General features: G+C 35.6%; 2 protein-coding genes across 4 annotated transcripts in view; both read right to left on the bottom strand.

Annotated features, from left to right (window-relative positions):
• Window positions 1-455: 455 nt before the first annotated feature.
• Window positions 456-10,831, bottom strand: RB195_026130 (uncharacterized protein; the record flags this gene model as incomplete). The annotated part of the gene is made up of 12 exons (XM_064214547.1): window positions 456-606; window positions 966-1,024; window positions 4,651-4,796; window positions 4,858-5,072; window positions 6,054-6,204; window positions 6,272-6,368; window positions 6,707-6,796; window positions 6,862-6,937; window positions 7,755-7,881; window positions 8,245-8,346; window positions 8,984-9,076; window positions 10,747-10,831. The coding sequence occupies 12 exons, from the start codon at window positions 10,829-10,831 to the stop codon at window positions 456-458; spliced, it is 1,392 nt and encodes a 463-aa protein (XP_064070428.1).
• A 2,675-nt stretch (window positions 10,832-13,506) lies between these two features.
• The window catches only part of RB195_026129 (uncharacterized protein), a gene marked incomplete at both ends in the record, with an annotated part of 34,831 nt that continues 29,421 nt past the window's right edge, over window positions 13,507-18,916 (bottom strand). For all 3 annotated transcript variants that reach the window (XM_064214545.1, XM_064214543.1, XM_064214546.1), the window contains 6 exons: window positions 13,507-13,626; window positions 13,760-13,807; window positions 14,457-14,544; window positions 14,946-15,108; window positions 17,436-17,586; window positions 18,773-18,909. In XM_064214545.1, coding sequence (XP_064070424.1) covers window positions 13,507-13,626; window positions 13,760-13,807; window positions 14,457-14,544; window positions 14,946-15,108; window positions 17,436-17,586; window positions 18,773-18,909 — 707 coding nt within the window. The remainder of the gene's footprint in view (window positions 13,627-13,759; window positions 13,808-14,456; window positions 14,545-14,945; window positions 15,109-17,435; window positions 17,587-18,772; window positions 18,910-18,916) is intronic.

Raw genomic sequence — 18,916 nt, 5'->3', positions numbered from 1 at the left:
AGTGACGTGGTTCTCTTGAGCATGGACTTCTCTGAAGAAAAGTTGTGAAGTACTTAACGTTAATTAACTCAGACTCGGAGTAGACGTAGACTCAGTGAGGAACCGGACACGGTTCTAATAAAAATAAGCACCTCATTTGAATGAGAAAATAACAGAGCGGATCATTTGCTCATTTAATGAACTTTTCGAATTATCCGGAGTCTATCATAAATCTGGGGAATCTATCTGGAATCTATTTCTCAGTGAATGTTAATAGGATTTCTACCGTAATCATTTCTGCCTTTTGTGTGAAACCATCTAGCATGGGTTATTTAGTCCAGAAAGAACTCTGACAAAATTATATATGTTGACAGTAGTAAAATGAATCCATAAGTTCATTCAAGGAGCATTCGAAGCATAGTACACAGCGATGATCTCTACTACAATAGCAGCGTTGTTAGGAAGAATCCACAAAGTCAGTCGGAGTCACTCGCACGTAACTCTTCACGGGTATAATCTGGTGAGTTGAAGTAAAGTAGTTTCAGTCTTCTCAAGAGACCATCATCATCGTTTTCCCATTTCCTTCGTTCGATCATCGTACGGACCTCGGAGTGAGCACGACGTGGCCTCAAACTCATTTTCATTAGGCACCTGCACCCGGAAATGTGCTTCCTTTAAATGAGCGCACGGTTCCCGCATCCCAAAGATTGGTTTTGCAAGCTCGGGTGGTTATGGCCAGGAATTCCTAGAATTCTCCTCAAAAAAGAGACGACCCTTCAGTTTCTCAACTAACTTCATTATTTCTGTTCAATAAATCAGAGAAAGGAAAGGAGCCAGAAGAGTAGTTGTACCGGGAAAATATTAATGGTGAAGATTGTCCAGAAGGGAAGAATTTTACGGTAGTTTGTTAGTAAATTTCACAGGAACTAAATTGAGTGCGCTCTTTCACCTCCATATTAAGTTACAGTGCAATATTTTAGACTCACTTCCGTATATCCTTTGAAACGTCATCGTCAGATGAAGATAGAGTTTCTTTCAACAACTCCTGAAAAATATTCATGTCAAATTAGGAAGATAAGAAATAGAAGAAAGAAGCATTCATTCCTTTGAGTGAATTCGTGAAGCTCCTAGTGGTAGGATAATGATAATCTTTACGGTTTTTCTTTCAAATTTGAATTTGTGCGAGAAAAATGAGTTAGACGGATACTATAGTTATGCATTACTGTAAAATGCACAGAATGCATAACGACCATTCTGACACACCTAAAACGAAACCTATTGCTTTGGCTTTTCATTCAGATCACAATTCCTATTATAAATTTAATTATGTTGTAAATTTTATTTCGTTCTTGGAGGAAATCAACATAAAATAATTTCTACCGTTCTGAACGTATAAATACCAAAATATGGTTTGAATCGAGTAAGGTTTGTTCGAGAAAATGAGATGAACCTAAACGTAATTACGTAATTTTGCATTTCCAATAAATATGGATAGTAATTATTATGGATAGCAGGAGTGCTGTTGATAAACAATAACAATTAGATGTTTTTGGGATGAACTAATGTGACTTCATGGATATGACGGCCAACAAATAACGAGAAAAGATGACATATAGCAAGGCAACGTGAACTTAGAATACAGCACCGCTACTAACTTGTGTCCCAAATTCCGTTTCCGAAGAATTAATCAATCCGTCGCTCGGAATTTCCGGGAATGAGGAACATTATATATCATGATATGTAATAACGGGGTTATTCTGTCACGTTATGTGACCGTATAATGAAAATATATGAAATCGCGTATGAAATTATAAAAATGCATGTATATGAAATATTTACGAAACAATCTATGAAATAGTATGAGATGTATCTGTATGAAATTCCAGAATAAGACGTGAGACGGGTCCCAGGGCGTGTGCTCGGTGCGTCGACGACAGAAAGCAGAAAATCGGTTCTAAACGGGTCCCAATGTGTCGAATTGGTTCGCCGAGGTGCGGTAGTACCGCAGAATGACTCTAAGTGAATTTGTCCTGAGGTAAATGAGACGTGCCATTACCGTAAAAACTGCAAATGTTTCTTCTCCCCTTATGTACTCTTCCGGATGTCTGTTTCTCTGCACGTTTTCCGCATTAGGTTGGTCAGATCCTTCCTTCAAGAATTGGAAACACGCATGGAAGTGGCTGTTTAAATTGGTCATGTTCACGTCATTTCATGTTACCACATAATTCTCCGCTGAGGAAAAAGGGGAGAAAAACTCATAGTTCGAATTATGTTCCCAAATTGTGGCAGTATCCAAAAAATGTAGGAGCAAAATCAAGTTTGAATACTCTCCAAATGTATTAGCGTGTTCGGAAAGTATCTGCCGAAAATTTCGCAGAAGCGTAGATTTTTCGAGGTGTTCTGGAAGTTCCCGTTTTAATTATATTATATAAAGACACTACTGCTTGTATACACATAACATATAATGGCCGTACATTCCACCCATATTCGACACGTACTCCTTTACGAGTTCGAATCTGGCCACCCCGCTGCTGAAGCCCACCGAAACTTGAGTCAAGTATTCGGCACTGAAGCCCCTTCTGAGCGGTCTGTGCGTGCCTGGTTCCAGCACTTCAAAGACGGAAACAAGAAACTCAAAGATGAGCCTCGCTCTGGTCGACCGACTGCAATATCGTTCGACGAACTGAAGAATCTGGCGCAGCAGCATCCGTATGAAAGTGTGCGGTATTTTGCTGCCAGTCTTGGCTGTTCGCTGTCCACCGTGAGCAATGGGCTGCGATCTCTCAGAATGGCGAAAAAGCTCGGTAAGTGGCTCCCACATGCACTGAGCGACGGTAACCGCCAAAGACGCCTGGACAACTGCACTCAGCTGCTCTACAGAAGCCGCAGATTTGACTGGCTGAATACCATTGTCAATGGAGACGGAAAATGGGTCCTGCACGTCAACCACACCCACAAACGTGAGTGGTGCGCTGGCGATGAAATGCCGGACCCTTTCGAGAAAGGTGAAATCCATGAGAAGGTCATGCTAAGAGTCTGGTGGGGAGTTCATGGAATCTACTGTTTCGAACTGCTGCCGGACAACACGACAGTTACTGCCGAGGTCTACTGCGCTCAACTGCAAAGACTGACCAACAAGATCCGCAAGGAGCACCCCAAGCTCGACAACTGCACGATAACGCGCGCCCTCATATCGCAAAGAAGACTTCTCAGAAAATTCTGAAGCTCGGATGGTAAGTTCTAATGCACTCACTGTACAGCCCGGACGTGCCCCCGAGCGATACCACCTCTTCCGATTGCTTCAGCATTATCTGGAAAAGAAACACTACGATGATCGTGACCACCTGGAAAATGACATTCGGGCTTTCTTCGCCTCCAAGTCGCCGGAGTTCTACGCCAAAGGAATCCGTGATCTTGTGAGATGTTGGCAGAAGGTTGTCGATGTTGATGGAGATTATTTCGTCGAATAATAAAATGTTGCTAAAAAGTTGTGTTGTTTTGAAATTTTGCCGCATTTCTGCAGATACTTTCCGAACACCCTAATAGTATTGACGCATTCAGGAAGAAAACTATGGAATCACCACATCACCAATGCTCAAATTTCTTTCAAAAAAAAGAGAAAAGTTTCATTAGAGAAAAGTAGGAATTTAATTTTACAGAAAATGTCACTACTTTTAAATTCTACTGATCAGTGAAAGCGAGCGGAGGGAGCACCACAACAAGTTTGCGGTCCAGAGGCATTAGTGATGTGAAACGTAGTGATTCGCTGATTAGTGAGACAGATGACGACACCCCAGCTGCTGGTGATACTCAGGTGCACCACTGCATGTTGATACACACAGTTTCACACTGGCTAGTGATGTATAATTCTATTCTGCATACACTGCTGCACTACTGGGTGGTGATACACATTTCTGTAATTCTGCATACACTGCTGCACTACCGGGTGGTGATACACATAACGTCCTGGCAGGCTGCGCACGGTGCTACCCTCAGGACTGCGATTCACCGGTGCATCCACCCGCTGGTGACGCGCGGGTGTATCATTGAGCGGTGATGCATCCACGTATCGTTGGTGTCATCACGAATTCCCGATTTTTTTGCACTCAACCTCTGTACATCCGATATTGCAAAAGATGTTCCGAATGTTTTTGGACTGATGCTGTACATCCAAGAAAACGCCGATTTCCTTGGGCAGTGATGGTGATACACGCAGTGTCCCGTCTCCTAGTGATACACAAGGTCTGGATTTTTATTTGGTGGTTGTTGATACCTTGGTGAACCACCGATCAGTGATACCATGGTGTACCACCGGTTGGTGATACAAGTAGTGCTCCGCTGTTTAGTCTATAGTTTGATGACACTCTGGTGCATCACCGGTGCTTCACTCGGTGGTGATACATAAGGTTTTTTTTTGGTTTTTTTTCCTCTGGCTAATAATTCCATGGGACCTCTCTGTTGGTGATAAACTGGGATGAGAATGAGAGAGAATATTTGGAATACTGCGCTTCCTGTTCGTATTTCCATAAATTACTTTTATCGCTCCTAAGAATTCCGGATATTTCTGACGGATTAATCGGTCCCAAACGGATTCTGGGGCTCATGTAGAGAGCTGCTACATATTTCTCACATATTCAGAAAATTTCTTCCCCACACAATTTAGTAGCAAACCTCGATGATCCGTTCTATTGCGACTTTACTGTCAACATCCAGAGGAAGTTCTTCTTTTCGTTCTTCCTGTTTAGAAGATGACGGGTGAATATCGTGAAACATCACACATCCATATTTCCTTCTCGGCTGTTTTCTCACCCATACTCCTGAAAATGCTCTTCTTTCTCCGGATTTCGATACAGTATGTTGTACATATACCAAACAAACCTGTCGGTGAACTAGGAAGTGGATGTACGAGGGCAACTGGTATTGGAGAAAGTTTTTTGTCGTGAATAAGTTCACGAGAACAATTATCCTTTCTTTCGTCAACGATATCCTGATGATGAGTGACGGTGATTTCAGAGACAAGCCTGTTTACTGATTCTTTACGCGGATTCTCCATGGAATTTTTCATCGACGGAAAATCGTAAATGGATATGGTCCTGAAAGTCAAGATTAAAGGCACCATTTATTTATAGTGCGACGATATGTGTAACCGTAAAACAGCAGATGTGGAGATAAAACAAAGCGATCGTACAAAGCAAGGCAGCGATGAGTTAAAAGTGGCAAGAGGTATTTATCGTAGGTCTCAAATTCGGTCGGTCTCAAATTTGTAGGCGAGGAGGTCCCAAATGGAATAAAAGGGAATAAGAATTCTGTATTTTGTTTTGGTCCAGTAAGTCTGTTGAAATATCTTTGCAAATATCAATTAATCTGGCGCTTTAATGCTTATCTGTTAGAATCATTTATTGTAGACTGAATTTTTTTATTTTGTAGTTATAACCACAAAATAAAACCCCTTGTATCAATGCAGTTCGGAATTTCAGATGCGAATTTCAATCAAGAAACCAATGATCATCTCCTGTTTTTCCAATTTTCCTATTTTGTCGCAATTTTGTAGTAGGAATCGTAGCTTAGCTTCTGGATAAGGGTTAATTTGGGAATACTTAGTTTAAGAACGAACTTTCCTGGAGTGAAAATAATTTTTTCTTACTTTTCTCATTTAATCATTACCCTGAACATTTGCTGAATACATGTATTTTAAGAACCGAAAACCAAAAAAACTCAGTTAACCCGGTTGGTGTTTAAATTAACTTGAATAAATTCGTTAATTAAATAATCCTAAATAAATTCCGGGCTGTTCTAAGAAAGAAAGCTGCTTTGTGTTACATTCCGGAAATAAAAAAGGATTCGGTGTTGGGATTTCTCGTTTTTTCTTGCGGAATGCACCGATAAAACTTTAAATGAGTTCGGAACAAAAAAAATATGAACGGAATTACAGTAGGTCCCACCATTTCTGCTTAACATTCGTGAAACAGTTTTAGGTGTTTTCGATAAATAAATAAATAAACATAAGTTCTGAGGTGAAGCATCCAGAAGAACAAAAAAACTGCATTTCTGCGAGGAGCAAGATCAAACCTTGCCTTGGCAATGTCCTTCGCATCGCAGGTCTATCGATTGGATCAGTTTGTGTTTCTTCGGATTTTCGATTAGTTTCCTCCTTGTGGCTGTCTTTTTTGATAGGTTTTTCATCATCGCTCCGAAATTCCGTATATCCTGGATAGCTTGCAAATGCTGGAAGATCAAGTAAAAAACGTGGTGATATTTGTAATCTAAGGAGTTTCGCCAATTTCCTTATTACCTGTGTGATTACTGTAAGTGACTTTGAACGATGTGGTATAAGCGTAAATATGTTGGTCTTCGGAGACGTTGAGGGCATTACAAAGACTCGCATCAACCTAGTTTTTAGTAATAAAAAGTAACAGTAATAGAAGTAATAGTAGCAGTATAACAGTAAAAATAATAATAGAAGGATAAATAAAATAAAAACCAAACTCTACTGCTCGTCAATTTTTACATCTATTCACTATCGTATCATTGTAGCAAGAAAAATCAAAGCAAACCGAAGAAAATCGGGGAATCGGGGAAACTGCATTGAAAAATAGCCCTCAAAAAGAATTTCAAACTTTAAAGTTGAGAATGAGGATGTGGCAAAAGTGAGGTTTGAGCGAAGTGCTTAATGATTAAGTGAATAATTAAATTAAACAATAAATAATAAGTTACTGACGTCACTTACCTTAAATGTTACTATTCGATAAGCACCCACAAAAGCACAAATCCTCGGTTTTATACAGTTGAGTACATTAAGAGCTGGAGCACAATCTTTCTAAAAAAAATAATAATGTATATTCCGAGTACCTGGATACTAGTAACAGCAAAATCCTCACTTACCATAAGATCTGCAATTTGTGCAATTAGGATATAAAAAAATTGTGTACGTCCGCTAACTTTGCGAAAGAATGAGAGGCTAAAATACAGGATAATAAGATCGGACTTTAATAAAGAATGTAACTCATAACTCAGTTGACAGAAACTCGTTTCACGGATTGCCCTCAGGAATTTCTTTTTTGGAAATATAAGTTCTGAAACTGGTATCCACAAATAGGAAAAAAGCCTTAAAAAGAGACTGTCCGGTGAAATACACTTCCCGTACACATGGTAAGAGATAATTCATTTCTGCAAAACTTTATCCTGAAATTCTTTGAGATTTGAAGAAAAGAAAGGTGCCAGCTTCACCTAACTTTACGCAAGTTTACACAATTTAGTAGCCGAAACTGTCACTTTTGAAAATAAAATTTTCAAGAAAAAAAATACATTGTAGTTGCCTTCTATTTTTCTGAGAAATTTATCCTTTTCTTGATTGTCTTTGTGGGAGTTTCTGTTTGTGAACGATTAATATTCTGCATATGTAATGTTTCACGAAAAAAAAGCACTGAGAAAAAATTCGAAAGCTTGAAAAATTTCATTTCGATATCTTGGATTTTTAAATTGTATTAGTGGTGATATCGTGGTAGTCCTGTAGTTCTAATTATTCAACTTCTGAGACATTCTACTAAAAAGACAGGTATTAAACTAAGATATATGGAGGAGGTATTTCATCTAAATTGAATACTAAAATAAAACAAATAATACCTAATTATAAAATAATAATTAATGAAATGATGTAATGAAAGCGACGAAACGGTGAATTGATTGTAACAGAGAAAGGATGAGGAAAAGTTCGAAAAAAAAACTCCTAAATCTAAGAGAAGTCACTAAAAAATGAACATTGCTCCAGAGCTCACCGTTTAACATTGTATTTGTCAGGAAGAAGTTGGCAAAGTAGCCTCGCACCACTCCACGTTTTCCAGCTTGCAGCAAAATTTCTCGTGCACATGTCTTCCATAGTTTTGTACGCAAAAATTAGGTAACCTAAATATTTGAGTGTTAAGGATACTAGAGTACAAACTTGAAGTCTCATTTTATTTTCTTTCATCAGAAGAGTCACATAAGCTTTGTTTTTTATATGGAGTTTGAGAAGGAACACCTGCATAAATAAATATAAATATAAATATGTGAATACATGTGGTTAAATGGTGAATAAACGTCGCTTCTTTTTAGATGCTTTTTAAATGCGGATCTAGATTACTTAATTAAATTTCATTGCTATCCAAAATGTAAAGAAGCAAATCCTAGAAGATTGTCTTAATAAAAAAAATCATTTCTCGCCCCCACAAATTCGCCTTTCTTCACTTTTGAAAAAGCGATGACGTTCTAATTCAGCCATCATCATACCATCACTACTAATCGTCTGCTTGCAGGAGGAGTCGATCCGGGTTTGTCTGGATTTGGCGGTCCCAGACTGTTGTCGTACCATCTGCACGCATTCGAACAATCCTATAATGACGTGGAATACGGAAGTATAAACAACATTTACGTTGAAGAAGATTAAATACAGTTACATGCAACGTTTCTTAGGGGATAATCCTGGGAGAATTTTTAGGAAACATCATCCTGTATTTTGTTATTCAGTTATATTCTGAGAATTCAGAGTAAACAAATATTAGGGTAAAGAATTCGTTTTTTGCGTGTGATGGAAAGAAGAAGGGAATAAGTTGGAAAATTTCTATATCATCCTTTAAAGGGTAAATATGTGAATAAGTGGATTAATTAATATTAATCTAAGAGTTACTAAAAACTAGATTAGAACAAAAAAAACCAAAAACATTATCTTGGGGAAAAGGAAAAATAGCTGGAAAAATAGCATTAAACTATTTTTTTTTCTCTGCGCGAGTTTGAATTAAGTAAAGGTATGCCATATTGAAAAGAAAAAGATAAGAAATATTTGCTAAATAAACCATATTAATCCCACCGATAAATTATCATTCCCAAATAGTTGTGTTGTTAGTAGTGTTGTTAGTAAACACCCCAAATAATAACACCACACAAAATATTTTTGCTATTAAAAGAGATTTTTATTTGTTAATCAGATATCGAAAAGATATCGAAAGGGAATTTTGTAGTGCAGAATCACCTGAATTTTCATCGCATTCTGGATCGATATTGTTGTTGTCCTGTTCAAACAGTTGTCCTCGTATGAAAATCAAGCCAATACTAGGAAAAATGCCTAAAATACACCTTATATTTCTCTTATTATTTGAAAAAGAAAACACTTACATACATTGTACGTACTGTGTTGTACAGTACTTCAAAAGATTAAAAAATATCTAGAAATTTCATATGGATTCTTAGAATAATGTAGGCGTAGAAGTATTACTCGTTTCTACAGTATCCACTAAAAAAGCATGAAAATAAAAAAAAAAGATCTTTCTTTTTTTTCAGAAATAGCTCAATTATGTAAAACGAAAACATTTCAAAAGTGTGCATAAAGTTGGAGGAATGCTGTCTGGCGCAAATTTTGAAGCCCAGTAAAATCCCAGAATCAGTCCGAAGTAAATTTTTGTGTGAATGGAAGAAAATACTTTTAGTGCATTCCGGTTTTGCTAAGCAGTATATTTTAGAGTAGGAAAAAAATTTGGAATTTTTTTGTTTTCGCGGTTGGAATCACATGAGAGAAATAAGAAAAGAAGAATTTATTATGAGGTAGATAGGTAACTAATTTTTCTTCTTTGATCTTCTAGAAAACTTTCTAGGAGAGACACGAAAGAAGTGCATCTAAGAAATAGAAATTTTCACGGGTGACATTAAAAAAAGTAATGAAAATAGAGGTCAAAATATGCTAGATTAAATAGAGATTAAGAAGTAGAGATTAAATGAAGATTAAATACCAGGACAGTACAAGTTCAGAATTTTCCAGGAAAACAATCCCAGGAAAAACTCAGGACTTTTTCCTCAGAGAGAGAAAAACCGACCAGTAGGTGAGGACAGATCAATAGCAAATGGCTCACTTGTCCAGGTAACCGCCGCCTCGGCTATCGACTGCAGATCAAATCGGATCCATAAGGTAGGATAACAAAGATTGTTTTACGTCGGTTATAAAAATCCAGCGAAATGCAAGAGTTATTAACAAAATAACGAGCAAATAAAGAAGTATTGGAAAAGATTTTTTTCTCGACTTTGACAAAGAAATACGGGAAAAATTTGGTCTTATTCACTATTGTAGCGTAGCAGTTCTGACATCACTATGACCTCAAGAAGCGCTGGATCAATCGGCTGTCCTCTCCTCATGGAAAGAAATTAGAAATTTCGATATATCAGGATATTTACCATCTTCGATAACTATTTTTGTTTATTTTTTATCATTATTTCTTTATTTTTATTTTCTTTAACAACTACTTTTTTCGGCTTTACTGAAAAATAAGAGATTGTACGTATTTACTTATATTAGAACTTTTTCGTGGCATTGTTTGATTAGAATTTCGCCTTTTTTTAAATTTTTTAATCCTAAATAATTATTTTGGATATGGTACGCTTTGGCAATGTGAAAAAAACAAATAGATAGCCAATAATATATAGATTGGTTTATTGCTGAAGTTTAGAGACTGATGGATGGATAGAGACTGATACACACTTTCCGTCTGGAATAATTCCAGAACAAGAACTCAAAAATTTCATTCTCTTTGAAATTCTAAGTCAAATAACGATCAGATCCAAGAAATAAAAAAAGATTTCATCCATGCATGGTCTTTTCATACATATCCAACACATTTTCTGGAATTTTCTGTTTATTTTATTCCATCTGTTTAAGCTTTGCTTGAGAAAGGACACATCCACTAAGCGTTACAATATTACTGCTGCTACTCCAATAAGACTTTAAATACTCATAAATATGCTTACAATTCTTTTCGACACTTTTCACTCGTTTGATGCTTATTTGTTCGAGCGATGGATGATCCAAGTGTAAATTAGCCGGGAATCGCATACTGTTCTCAGCTGTCAATTCGTCGGTATGAATTGAAAAGTGCAAATAGCAGGGAAGAATCTAAAATTTATATTATTCCGCTTTAAAACTGACGTACACCAGTTATGAAAATTTTTTTGAAAGTCTTCCTTGACAAATTTTGATTTTTAATCAACAATACACAATTTCTTGTCTTGATGTTTTGTGTAAAACTTTCAAAAGGAGGAAAAATTTTATTTCTCTTCTCGGCCAAAGTTCCAAAGATTCCCTAACATTTTTATTTACATTTTAGCTGTAAACAACGATAATTAATAATCGTTTGTAAAATGCATTTGTCCTATAACAATGAAATTAAGAACAGTTAATTCATGAATAAAGCTGTATTAATAAAAAAAAACTTGAACCGATAAATAACTGAATTTTTTCTCTATGATATAGGTTAATTTCTTGCAATATCTTATAATCTGTAATAAAACCTAAAAACCAAAAGTGGATCTGGAATTTACTTTGAAAGAATGGAAGGAGATTTTCTCGTTGATCGGTTTCTAATAAGTGTTTTTTGGACGAATCGTACTCTCATAAAATACGTGAAATGTTTAAAACAGAAATTAAATTAAAATGTAAATACCGTATGATCCGTCCAGGTTGGCATGAAATCGCTGGGAAGAATTTCCGGAATAATCCCGCAAAACAAAACGAAATAACTTCGTTTCGCATTTCAACCGCTAACGAGTTGAAACGCATCGTTGATGATCATTCGCCCTAGGAACGTTGTTTCTCACAAAACATTGTGGACATTGTCACTAATATTAAAAAAAGAAACTTATTTTTTTTACTTCACCCCCACCGTATAAATCTCTAAAAATTTTAAGATTATAAATTTTTCATAATTGCACTATATCATCACATATTATCTTATATCAGTTGATATTAGTAGACATAATTCTTTAGTTATTCTTCACATTAATCCGGCCATCTCGGGAGCATTTGAGATCCTAGCTGATTTATCCATTTTTTAAAATCCATATAAAAATACAATGAAAATAAGACAATGAACTTGAACAACTACTGTTTCAAATCTTCTTTTTTCTTCATCAGTTCGTCCACGGAAAATCATTTTCCTCACTATCATACCTATGTGGTGAGGAGAAGGGAGTAATTTTTGGATCAAGAAGTACCTACTGTTGCGTACTTTATTAAATACAGTATCCTGGAAACTGAAAGCAACCATACTTTGACAATCCATGCCTGGGGATGTCGGAGAAAGAACTATCATCGCTATGGATCTTTTTTTTTCTATTCACTTCAGCGACTTTTTTGGATGGATCTGGATGTTATTTGTTGCAGGAAAACAGGAATAACAATCAATTCAAATAATGTTATTTTCAATTGTACAATAAAATTTGTAAAATTCGAGCGATGATATGCATAAAATAGGATAGTAAGTAGGATGAAAATGAGGCAAATTTTATATTGCAGACAATAGAATGAAAGGCTCTTTTCTAGCTTAATTAATAGAAAAAGTTCCGCCATGGTAATGTGGCAGAGGTCCTGGTGTTTTTGTTTAAACGATTTTTTTCTCGTGAAATTGTTCTTGGATATGACGCTACAGGAATCCTTGTAAGTTTCAAGAAATCGTCGGGGTTCTTGAATAAGTGACAAACTATAAATAAACTAGCTAACAAGTGCCTACATTTTTTTTTCAGAAAAACAATCTCAGTTGTTAAAAATAGAAGGAAGATCAGCAACTTCGGAATAGTTATTTTTTTGTCTTTAGCGTCAAGTCTAAAAAAAATAGGATATTACCAAAAAAAAAGTGAAAAATATTGAAAAGAAGAAAACGAAACTCTGAGGAATCGTTCTACGTATGCTTTTTTTTCTTTTTAGATGAATAATTTTACCGAATTTCTCAACGGGACCATCTTCATTCTTTCTAAATTACTATGTAGAAAGAGGTCTACATACTATGACCTGATTGGCTACGGCTTTGAATAAAATGACGACCGAAAAGGGGCGGGACTAACCAATCAGAGCTGCTGACCTCATTTGAAAATTTGGCCTCAAAATCCTGAAAATTAATTTTACACAGCGAAAGGTACAAATGAGAAATGATGGAAGCCGCTGGGATTTCTGCCACATTATCCAGCCTAAAGCGAATTTTACAGCGTTCTAATACATTTACGTGGATATTCTTCTCAAAAAAAGTCTCTAAAAATTAGTTAAAGGAGGAAAAATGATCAATGACACATACATATGGATAGCACTCTCAATCGATTGCTCATATTTTGACTAGAACAAGTGACCTGTTGCAAGGAATCAACAACACATTCACAATTTGCGTATAAAACTAATACATACGTACAATAATGTGATATAATGTACAATGAAATGTGTATGAATCGATTAGTGCACGAAAAAAAACAGACTTCTTTTACGTTGTTAAGGGATTTTGAGCAGTACCGTTATTAAAGGACGAGGTTTTACAGTAAGCACGAAAATACTCTGTGTGGCGTTGATTTAAGACAAGGGAAAAATTAAATTCGTACACAACCATCAAATAACATAACATAACAAATCAATAACCGTCGTATTATAGTCATATTCAAAGTGAATTCGGTATATATTAGAAGAATAATGCTTTTTAAAGCGGCGCATATTGTTCTGGATTTTCATACGGATTTCATTTTTAGAAAATCTTAATCATCACGTGCTGACACGACTTGTTCACTGATCTCAGCCATTGCAGATAATGTGGTATTAATCCAATGTTGTAGAGTGCTTTTCTTTTTCCCATCGCCTTTAGCATTGCCTTCATGCTGGAAATAGAATGAATATTTGTGGACGTTTTGCACGTGCACCGCCCGTGCTGGGTGGGGCTAACGGCTGTCCGTAGGATGATTCTTAAAAAGTTGCTAGGAAACGAAAAAAAAATTGAAAAATATTGCGTACCTTGACAAATTCGCTTGGCACATAAACAAAAACATCATTATCGTCACCCTGAAAACAAATCGATAGTAAATATGAAAAATATAGTCATAAATAACATAATCATGCATTTTAAACATGTTCTATCAGGCTTTTAATTTCCCGGCTTATTTCAAAGGGTTATGCTATTGGAATGAAAATTGCATGCAAATGTGAAATCACAGCAAACAAAAATCACAACAAAAAATATGATCACCTGAATGGATGACGTTTTTAACTTCCAACGATTCATAACGATTCGAACGACACCGATACAATAATCACGACATTTATCTAGTTTTTTTTTTGTTCTCCGACGAAATGTCCTCCATTGTTAATGAGTGGAACGACGAGGAATAAATACAAAATTTCTTCATTTTGGTGTAATGATATAAAAACTATATTGAAAAATGGTAAAGTATATACATGCAAGCATCACAAAACTCGAAGAAATGTGTTGGAAAAAAAAAGTGATAGTAAAAGAGAGCAAACGAAAAAGTAATCCGTGGGACAATTTAATGCTCAACAAAGAAAAAAAAATGATGTAAAAATAAGGTGATGAAGAAGTAACAAGGTAGTTGAGCGTGGATTTATGGGAGAAATGTGGTACTTGTGTGCCGGGTGAATACATTCAAGGGAAAAATTTATAAAATGAAGAATTGTGCTATACAGGTTCCTCTACCTTAACTGGTTTCAGCAATTTTTCCTTTGCTATACATTTTCGCATATCCTTTGCTGTCCATCGATCTTTTATCCGCGGAGTGAGGGTCCTAAACAGAAACACTTTTCATACATTTAATCATTACTATTTTTGTTAAAGTTATTTTTGACTTGGAAGACATTTGATTATTTTTATTTTCTTTAAATGTTATTTTTGTCTTGAGGGGAACGATGCAAGATAATAGATGTATGTAGATGTAGAATTCAATTTAGAAAATTCACTAAATTTATCTGATAGTTCAGGAATGATTTATAGCTGGTGTAGCAAAATTTTTTGCTTAATCAAGTAAAAATTATTCTTAAGAACTATAATTGAAGTTAAAATATTCCGCTCTTTCCTGATTCATCCAGAAACGACCGCATCGTTTTCAATAATGAACTGTTGTTCTTCAAAAAGAGTAAGCGACAAAAAAAAAGGAAAAATTACCCAAAATTATTCATTTATACTCACTTTTTCATGAGCTTCAATGCTTTTTCGCTAAACGGCGTCCATCGTTTTGGTAACGTTGGATTTTTCCGTTTCAACCATTGTTCCCATTCCCAATACGGTTTACACATGATGGATGCTTTTTGCCATGGAAATCTTCCTCTCATACAGTAGTAGAAGATTACTCCTGAAATTAAGGAAAAATTCTCTAAGAGTTTCGAATATTTAACAACTAGTTTTTGTTGTGTCTTTCCTTCTTCAGTCTTGTAATGAGGTCCAGAAAATCTAGGCGCGGAAGTATTCCACTGTTCCAATATTTGATATAGGATTTGTAGCCGACAACATCTATTTACTTGTAATCCGTCTCGGGGAGAAATGTGTTGCAAAGTTCGGAGGATCGAGTACCACCACTCGAGAATGGAGATGTCACTCAAATTAGTTGGATCGCAGCTATTTCCAGGAGGAGGCAATAAAGGAAGTAAAAATTCAAAGCTCACGAATAAATTTAGAACGATTCCAAACCCGTTCTCTTATGAAAAAAAAACAGTTTCAGAGAATATGACCTAAAAAATGGATAAGTATCCGGTACAAAGATTTCTGGATACTACAGGGATTTGTTAACGAAGTGAATAACGTTCACGATAAAAAAGTAGGTCTTTCCCCGGAAATTCAAGAGGATTCGTCAACGATTGCGTCAATCCGTGCCCAGCTCTCAGCACCGATTCTCATTTCTCACGTAAAGGGCATCCAATGATTGAGTGTTCTCCGGAATTTCTGATTGGAAAAGGTCATTATAGAGAGTAATTGCTCAAAGGTGTCAGGATCATTCATCGCCCATCTTTTTTTTTTCTCCCTCCGTTCTCCGTCAGACTTATTATTTAAAAGAATCATTTTCCATATTTTGTTCTAATGAAAAAAAAAACACTGATATGCTGAAAAATAGAAGCCGGTTACTATTTTCGGGGTTTCGTTAAACAGCAAACGGCGTAACTTCCTCGTTATGACGTAAGCAAATAACAGTTGTTCGCTATGAGCCCACGTGTGTTTAAGGGAAGAAAACAAAAATAGACGTAATGTTGCTGGAATTATTTTGAGAAATAATTCAAAACATAAAAATACGCCTCTAAACACAATGTTATCCTGAAATTTCGAATTATTCTTAATTTTAGTGACATATGCGAAAATATTCATTCATTTATTTATTTGAAAACACCCATAAGTGTGTTACAAGAAGAAAACAGAATATTATTATTTCTAATTTTTTATTTATTTTCTAATTTTGATTATTTATTGATAAACTAGTGTTGAAGCTTGGAACGTTTTCATTCTTAGAGGTATTACTTGTATTCTTTGTAATAATAAACTTTACTGGAAAATCCTGGAAAATCTGGGAAATTTGTAGACGTCTGTTCATTGTCCGAGGAAGCGGCATCGATAAGAAGTTAAATCTTCATTGGTTTTTTTAAAAGCTTGTTTTTTTTCCTCAAAATGCTCAGCCTGTTAAATCTGTTAACTAATCGCTGATTCCTTTTTTTCGTGATGGGACAAAGATTTGCAATATCTGTTCTTAGTTACTTTGCAGTCATTGCAAGATGTATGCCAGGAATCCTTTGACGTGAAAGATCAAAAAAAGCGCTTTTCTGGAAACCGTTCATGTCTGTGCAGCTTTTCGAAATGTTCGTAACTGATTCGACACTCTAGGATTATTAGGGGAATAAAAAAACATATGATGGCAAATTAAGCAAAGAGAGTCAGAAGAATATATAATATAATAGACCTGGAACGTGTAGACAAATCCTGAAATTCACCAACATGTCTTTTTTGTTATAGGTTTAGTAGAGAATGAGGTGATGTGAGGCGGATAATTTATGTATAAACTTAGATCCAAGAGATTAGAACCATAAATATGGGCCTATGGATTAAGGATCGCCTAACGTATTTACACAAGTGATCGTAGATAGGTAAAAATAGCAGTAAGTTAAAAAAAACGAGATTTGACAAAAAAAAAGTTGTAAAATATAGAGGTTAACCTGGATAAATTCGGATTTCTTTTCCTGTGGCGCTAAATCAGTTTGCTGGCTAGGTCCTCTTGTCACAAGTAGTGATAATGTTTTGACTTACAGGTATCTCTCGGGAAGAAAATCCATGAAAATGAGGTGATGAAAATCCCACAAAATCACATTTTTAATCGTTGGAATTTTTCAAGTTTTCATGATGTGCATGCGTGTACCCAAACAACGAATTCCCTGAAAACAGGTGTTCTGCTCGACATCCACCCGGTGCCGCACACGCGCATACACACATCAACAACCGATCCCACACTTTCGATCACAACAATCAATCTATTCCTTAAATATGTTCTATGCGCTCCAGAGACGGAGAAAAAATCGAACTGGATCAAATGAAAATGAGTGATGAGGGATGGATCCGAATGGTACAATGATTGTGATAATTGACAGCTGTGGATTTAAGCTGACTATTTTTTGAAGAAAAACAAGGGAAGAAAAAACGTACCAAGTGCCCAGATATCCGTACTTTTATTCACTGTCAGAACTTCGTTGACGACTGTTTCACAAAGTTCTGGTGCATGATAATTATTCACATATTCCAGATATTTCACCGTAGCATCCACTTTTCGTGTTAGTCCAAAATCGGTGAGTTTCGCCTGGAATGGTGTGAGGAAATTAGAAGAGGAACGAGAATGTTGTCGCCAACGTTTATTTTTTCCGAGCTGTTTTTGAATATGTACCGGTTTTTTTTTGTTTCACTGTCGTTTTAAGTATCTCATGGATTCCGACTACAGCTGCGGTTAATGGTTTACGGACTTACTTTTCCTTGTTTATCATTATTATATTTTTGCCTGTTTATCATATTTATTATTTTTCACGGATTTATTATACAAATGATAAGGTGACGAATACTAAATTTATTAAGCAACATATTTGCCAAGAAAAAATAGTGAACAGACAGCAACAAAAAATTATGTAGCACTATATTATTTAGTTATTATTAGTTTATTTATCTATTACTACCACTTATTATTTTAATACTATTTATTATTTACTATTATTTATTATTATTTCACTTTAACAAGTGATGTTAGCAATTGTTTCAGGGGAATCGACTTCCGCTTCGACACATGCGTGTTTAATAGCGGACTTTTCTTCGATAATGATGTGGAAAATGATCGTAAATGTTCGATTCGTGCCATGATTCTTTCGGATGTAAAGTTCTGACTCAATCCACGGAGGAGAAGAGAAATAGTGAAACAACATGATTTATGCGTATTCGTACATGAGCACGAAACGCTGACTATACGGTCATATCGATTGAGTCCATTCATTTTCTTATTTTAATCAATTTTAGACTAAAATCATTTGTCAATCAAAATCTTTACATGAATTTCAATTATCAACTATTCAATTATTATTATCAATTATTAATTAATAATCATTTCTATTTATCTCTCAACGAATTTCATAAAACCAAATTGACGTTCTTAGTAAATTGTTAGTAATAGATTTGTAGAGCAGAAAAAAGCTGTTTCTCAAAAAAAAAAGAAAATAATTACTAAAAAGTAGTAAATTTCATGAATATTTCGGATATTTTCTTTATATTCCCAAAGGACTTCTCATAGAAGAGTACTCATCTTCGAAGTACAACAAATAAAGCTGAGTAATGATGACCTAACGGAAAAAAATAAGCGCATCCTCAAGTGCTTTATCCTTGGCGCTCAAAGAATGGAATCTAAACCGGACTGCTTTCATCACAATTTTTATAAGTCTAACTGAAATTCTGGCTTCATGCTTTTATAATACGGGCAATTAAGTAAAATATTGGCTTAAACTTACTTTGGAGAAATCGTTACTGTCGAAAAGAAGTATATTTTCTGCTTTGAGGTTACGATGAACGAGATTTTCATTGTGCATAAACTCAATTGCGGATAGAACAGCTCCAAAAACTTTTTTCGTGTTTGCTTCACCAATCCCTGAAAT

Source organism: Necator americanus, chromosome X (genome assembly GCF_031761385.1).
Source record: "Necator americanus strain Aroian chromosome X, whole genome shotgun sequence".
Classification (NCBI taxonomy): domain Eukaryota; kingdom Metazoa; phylum Nematoda; class Chromadorea; order Rhabditida; family Ancylostomatidae; genus Necator; species Necator americanus.
Note: the sequence above shows the minus strand (reverse complement) of the source record. Positions and strands in the feature narration are given on the sequence as shown.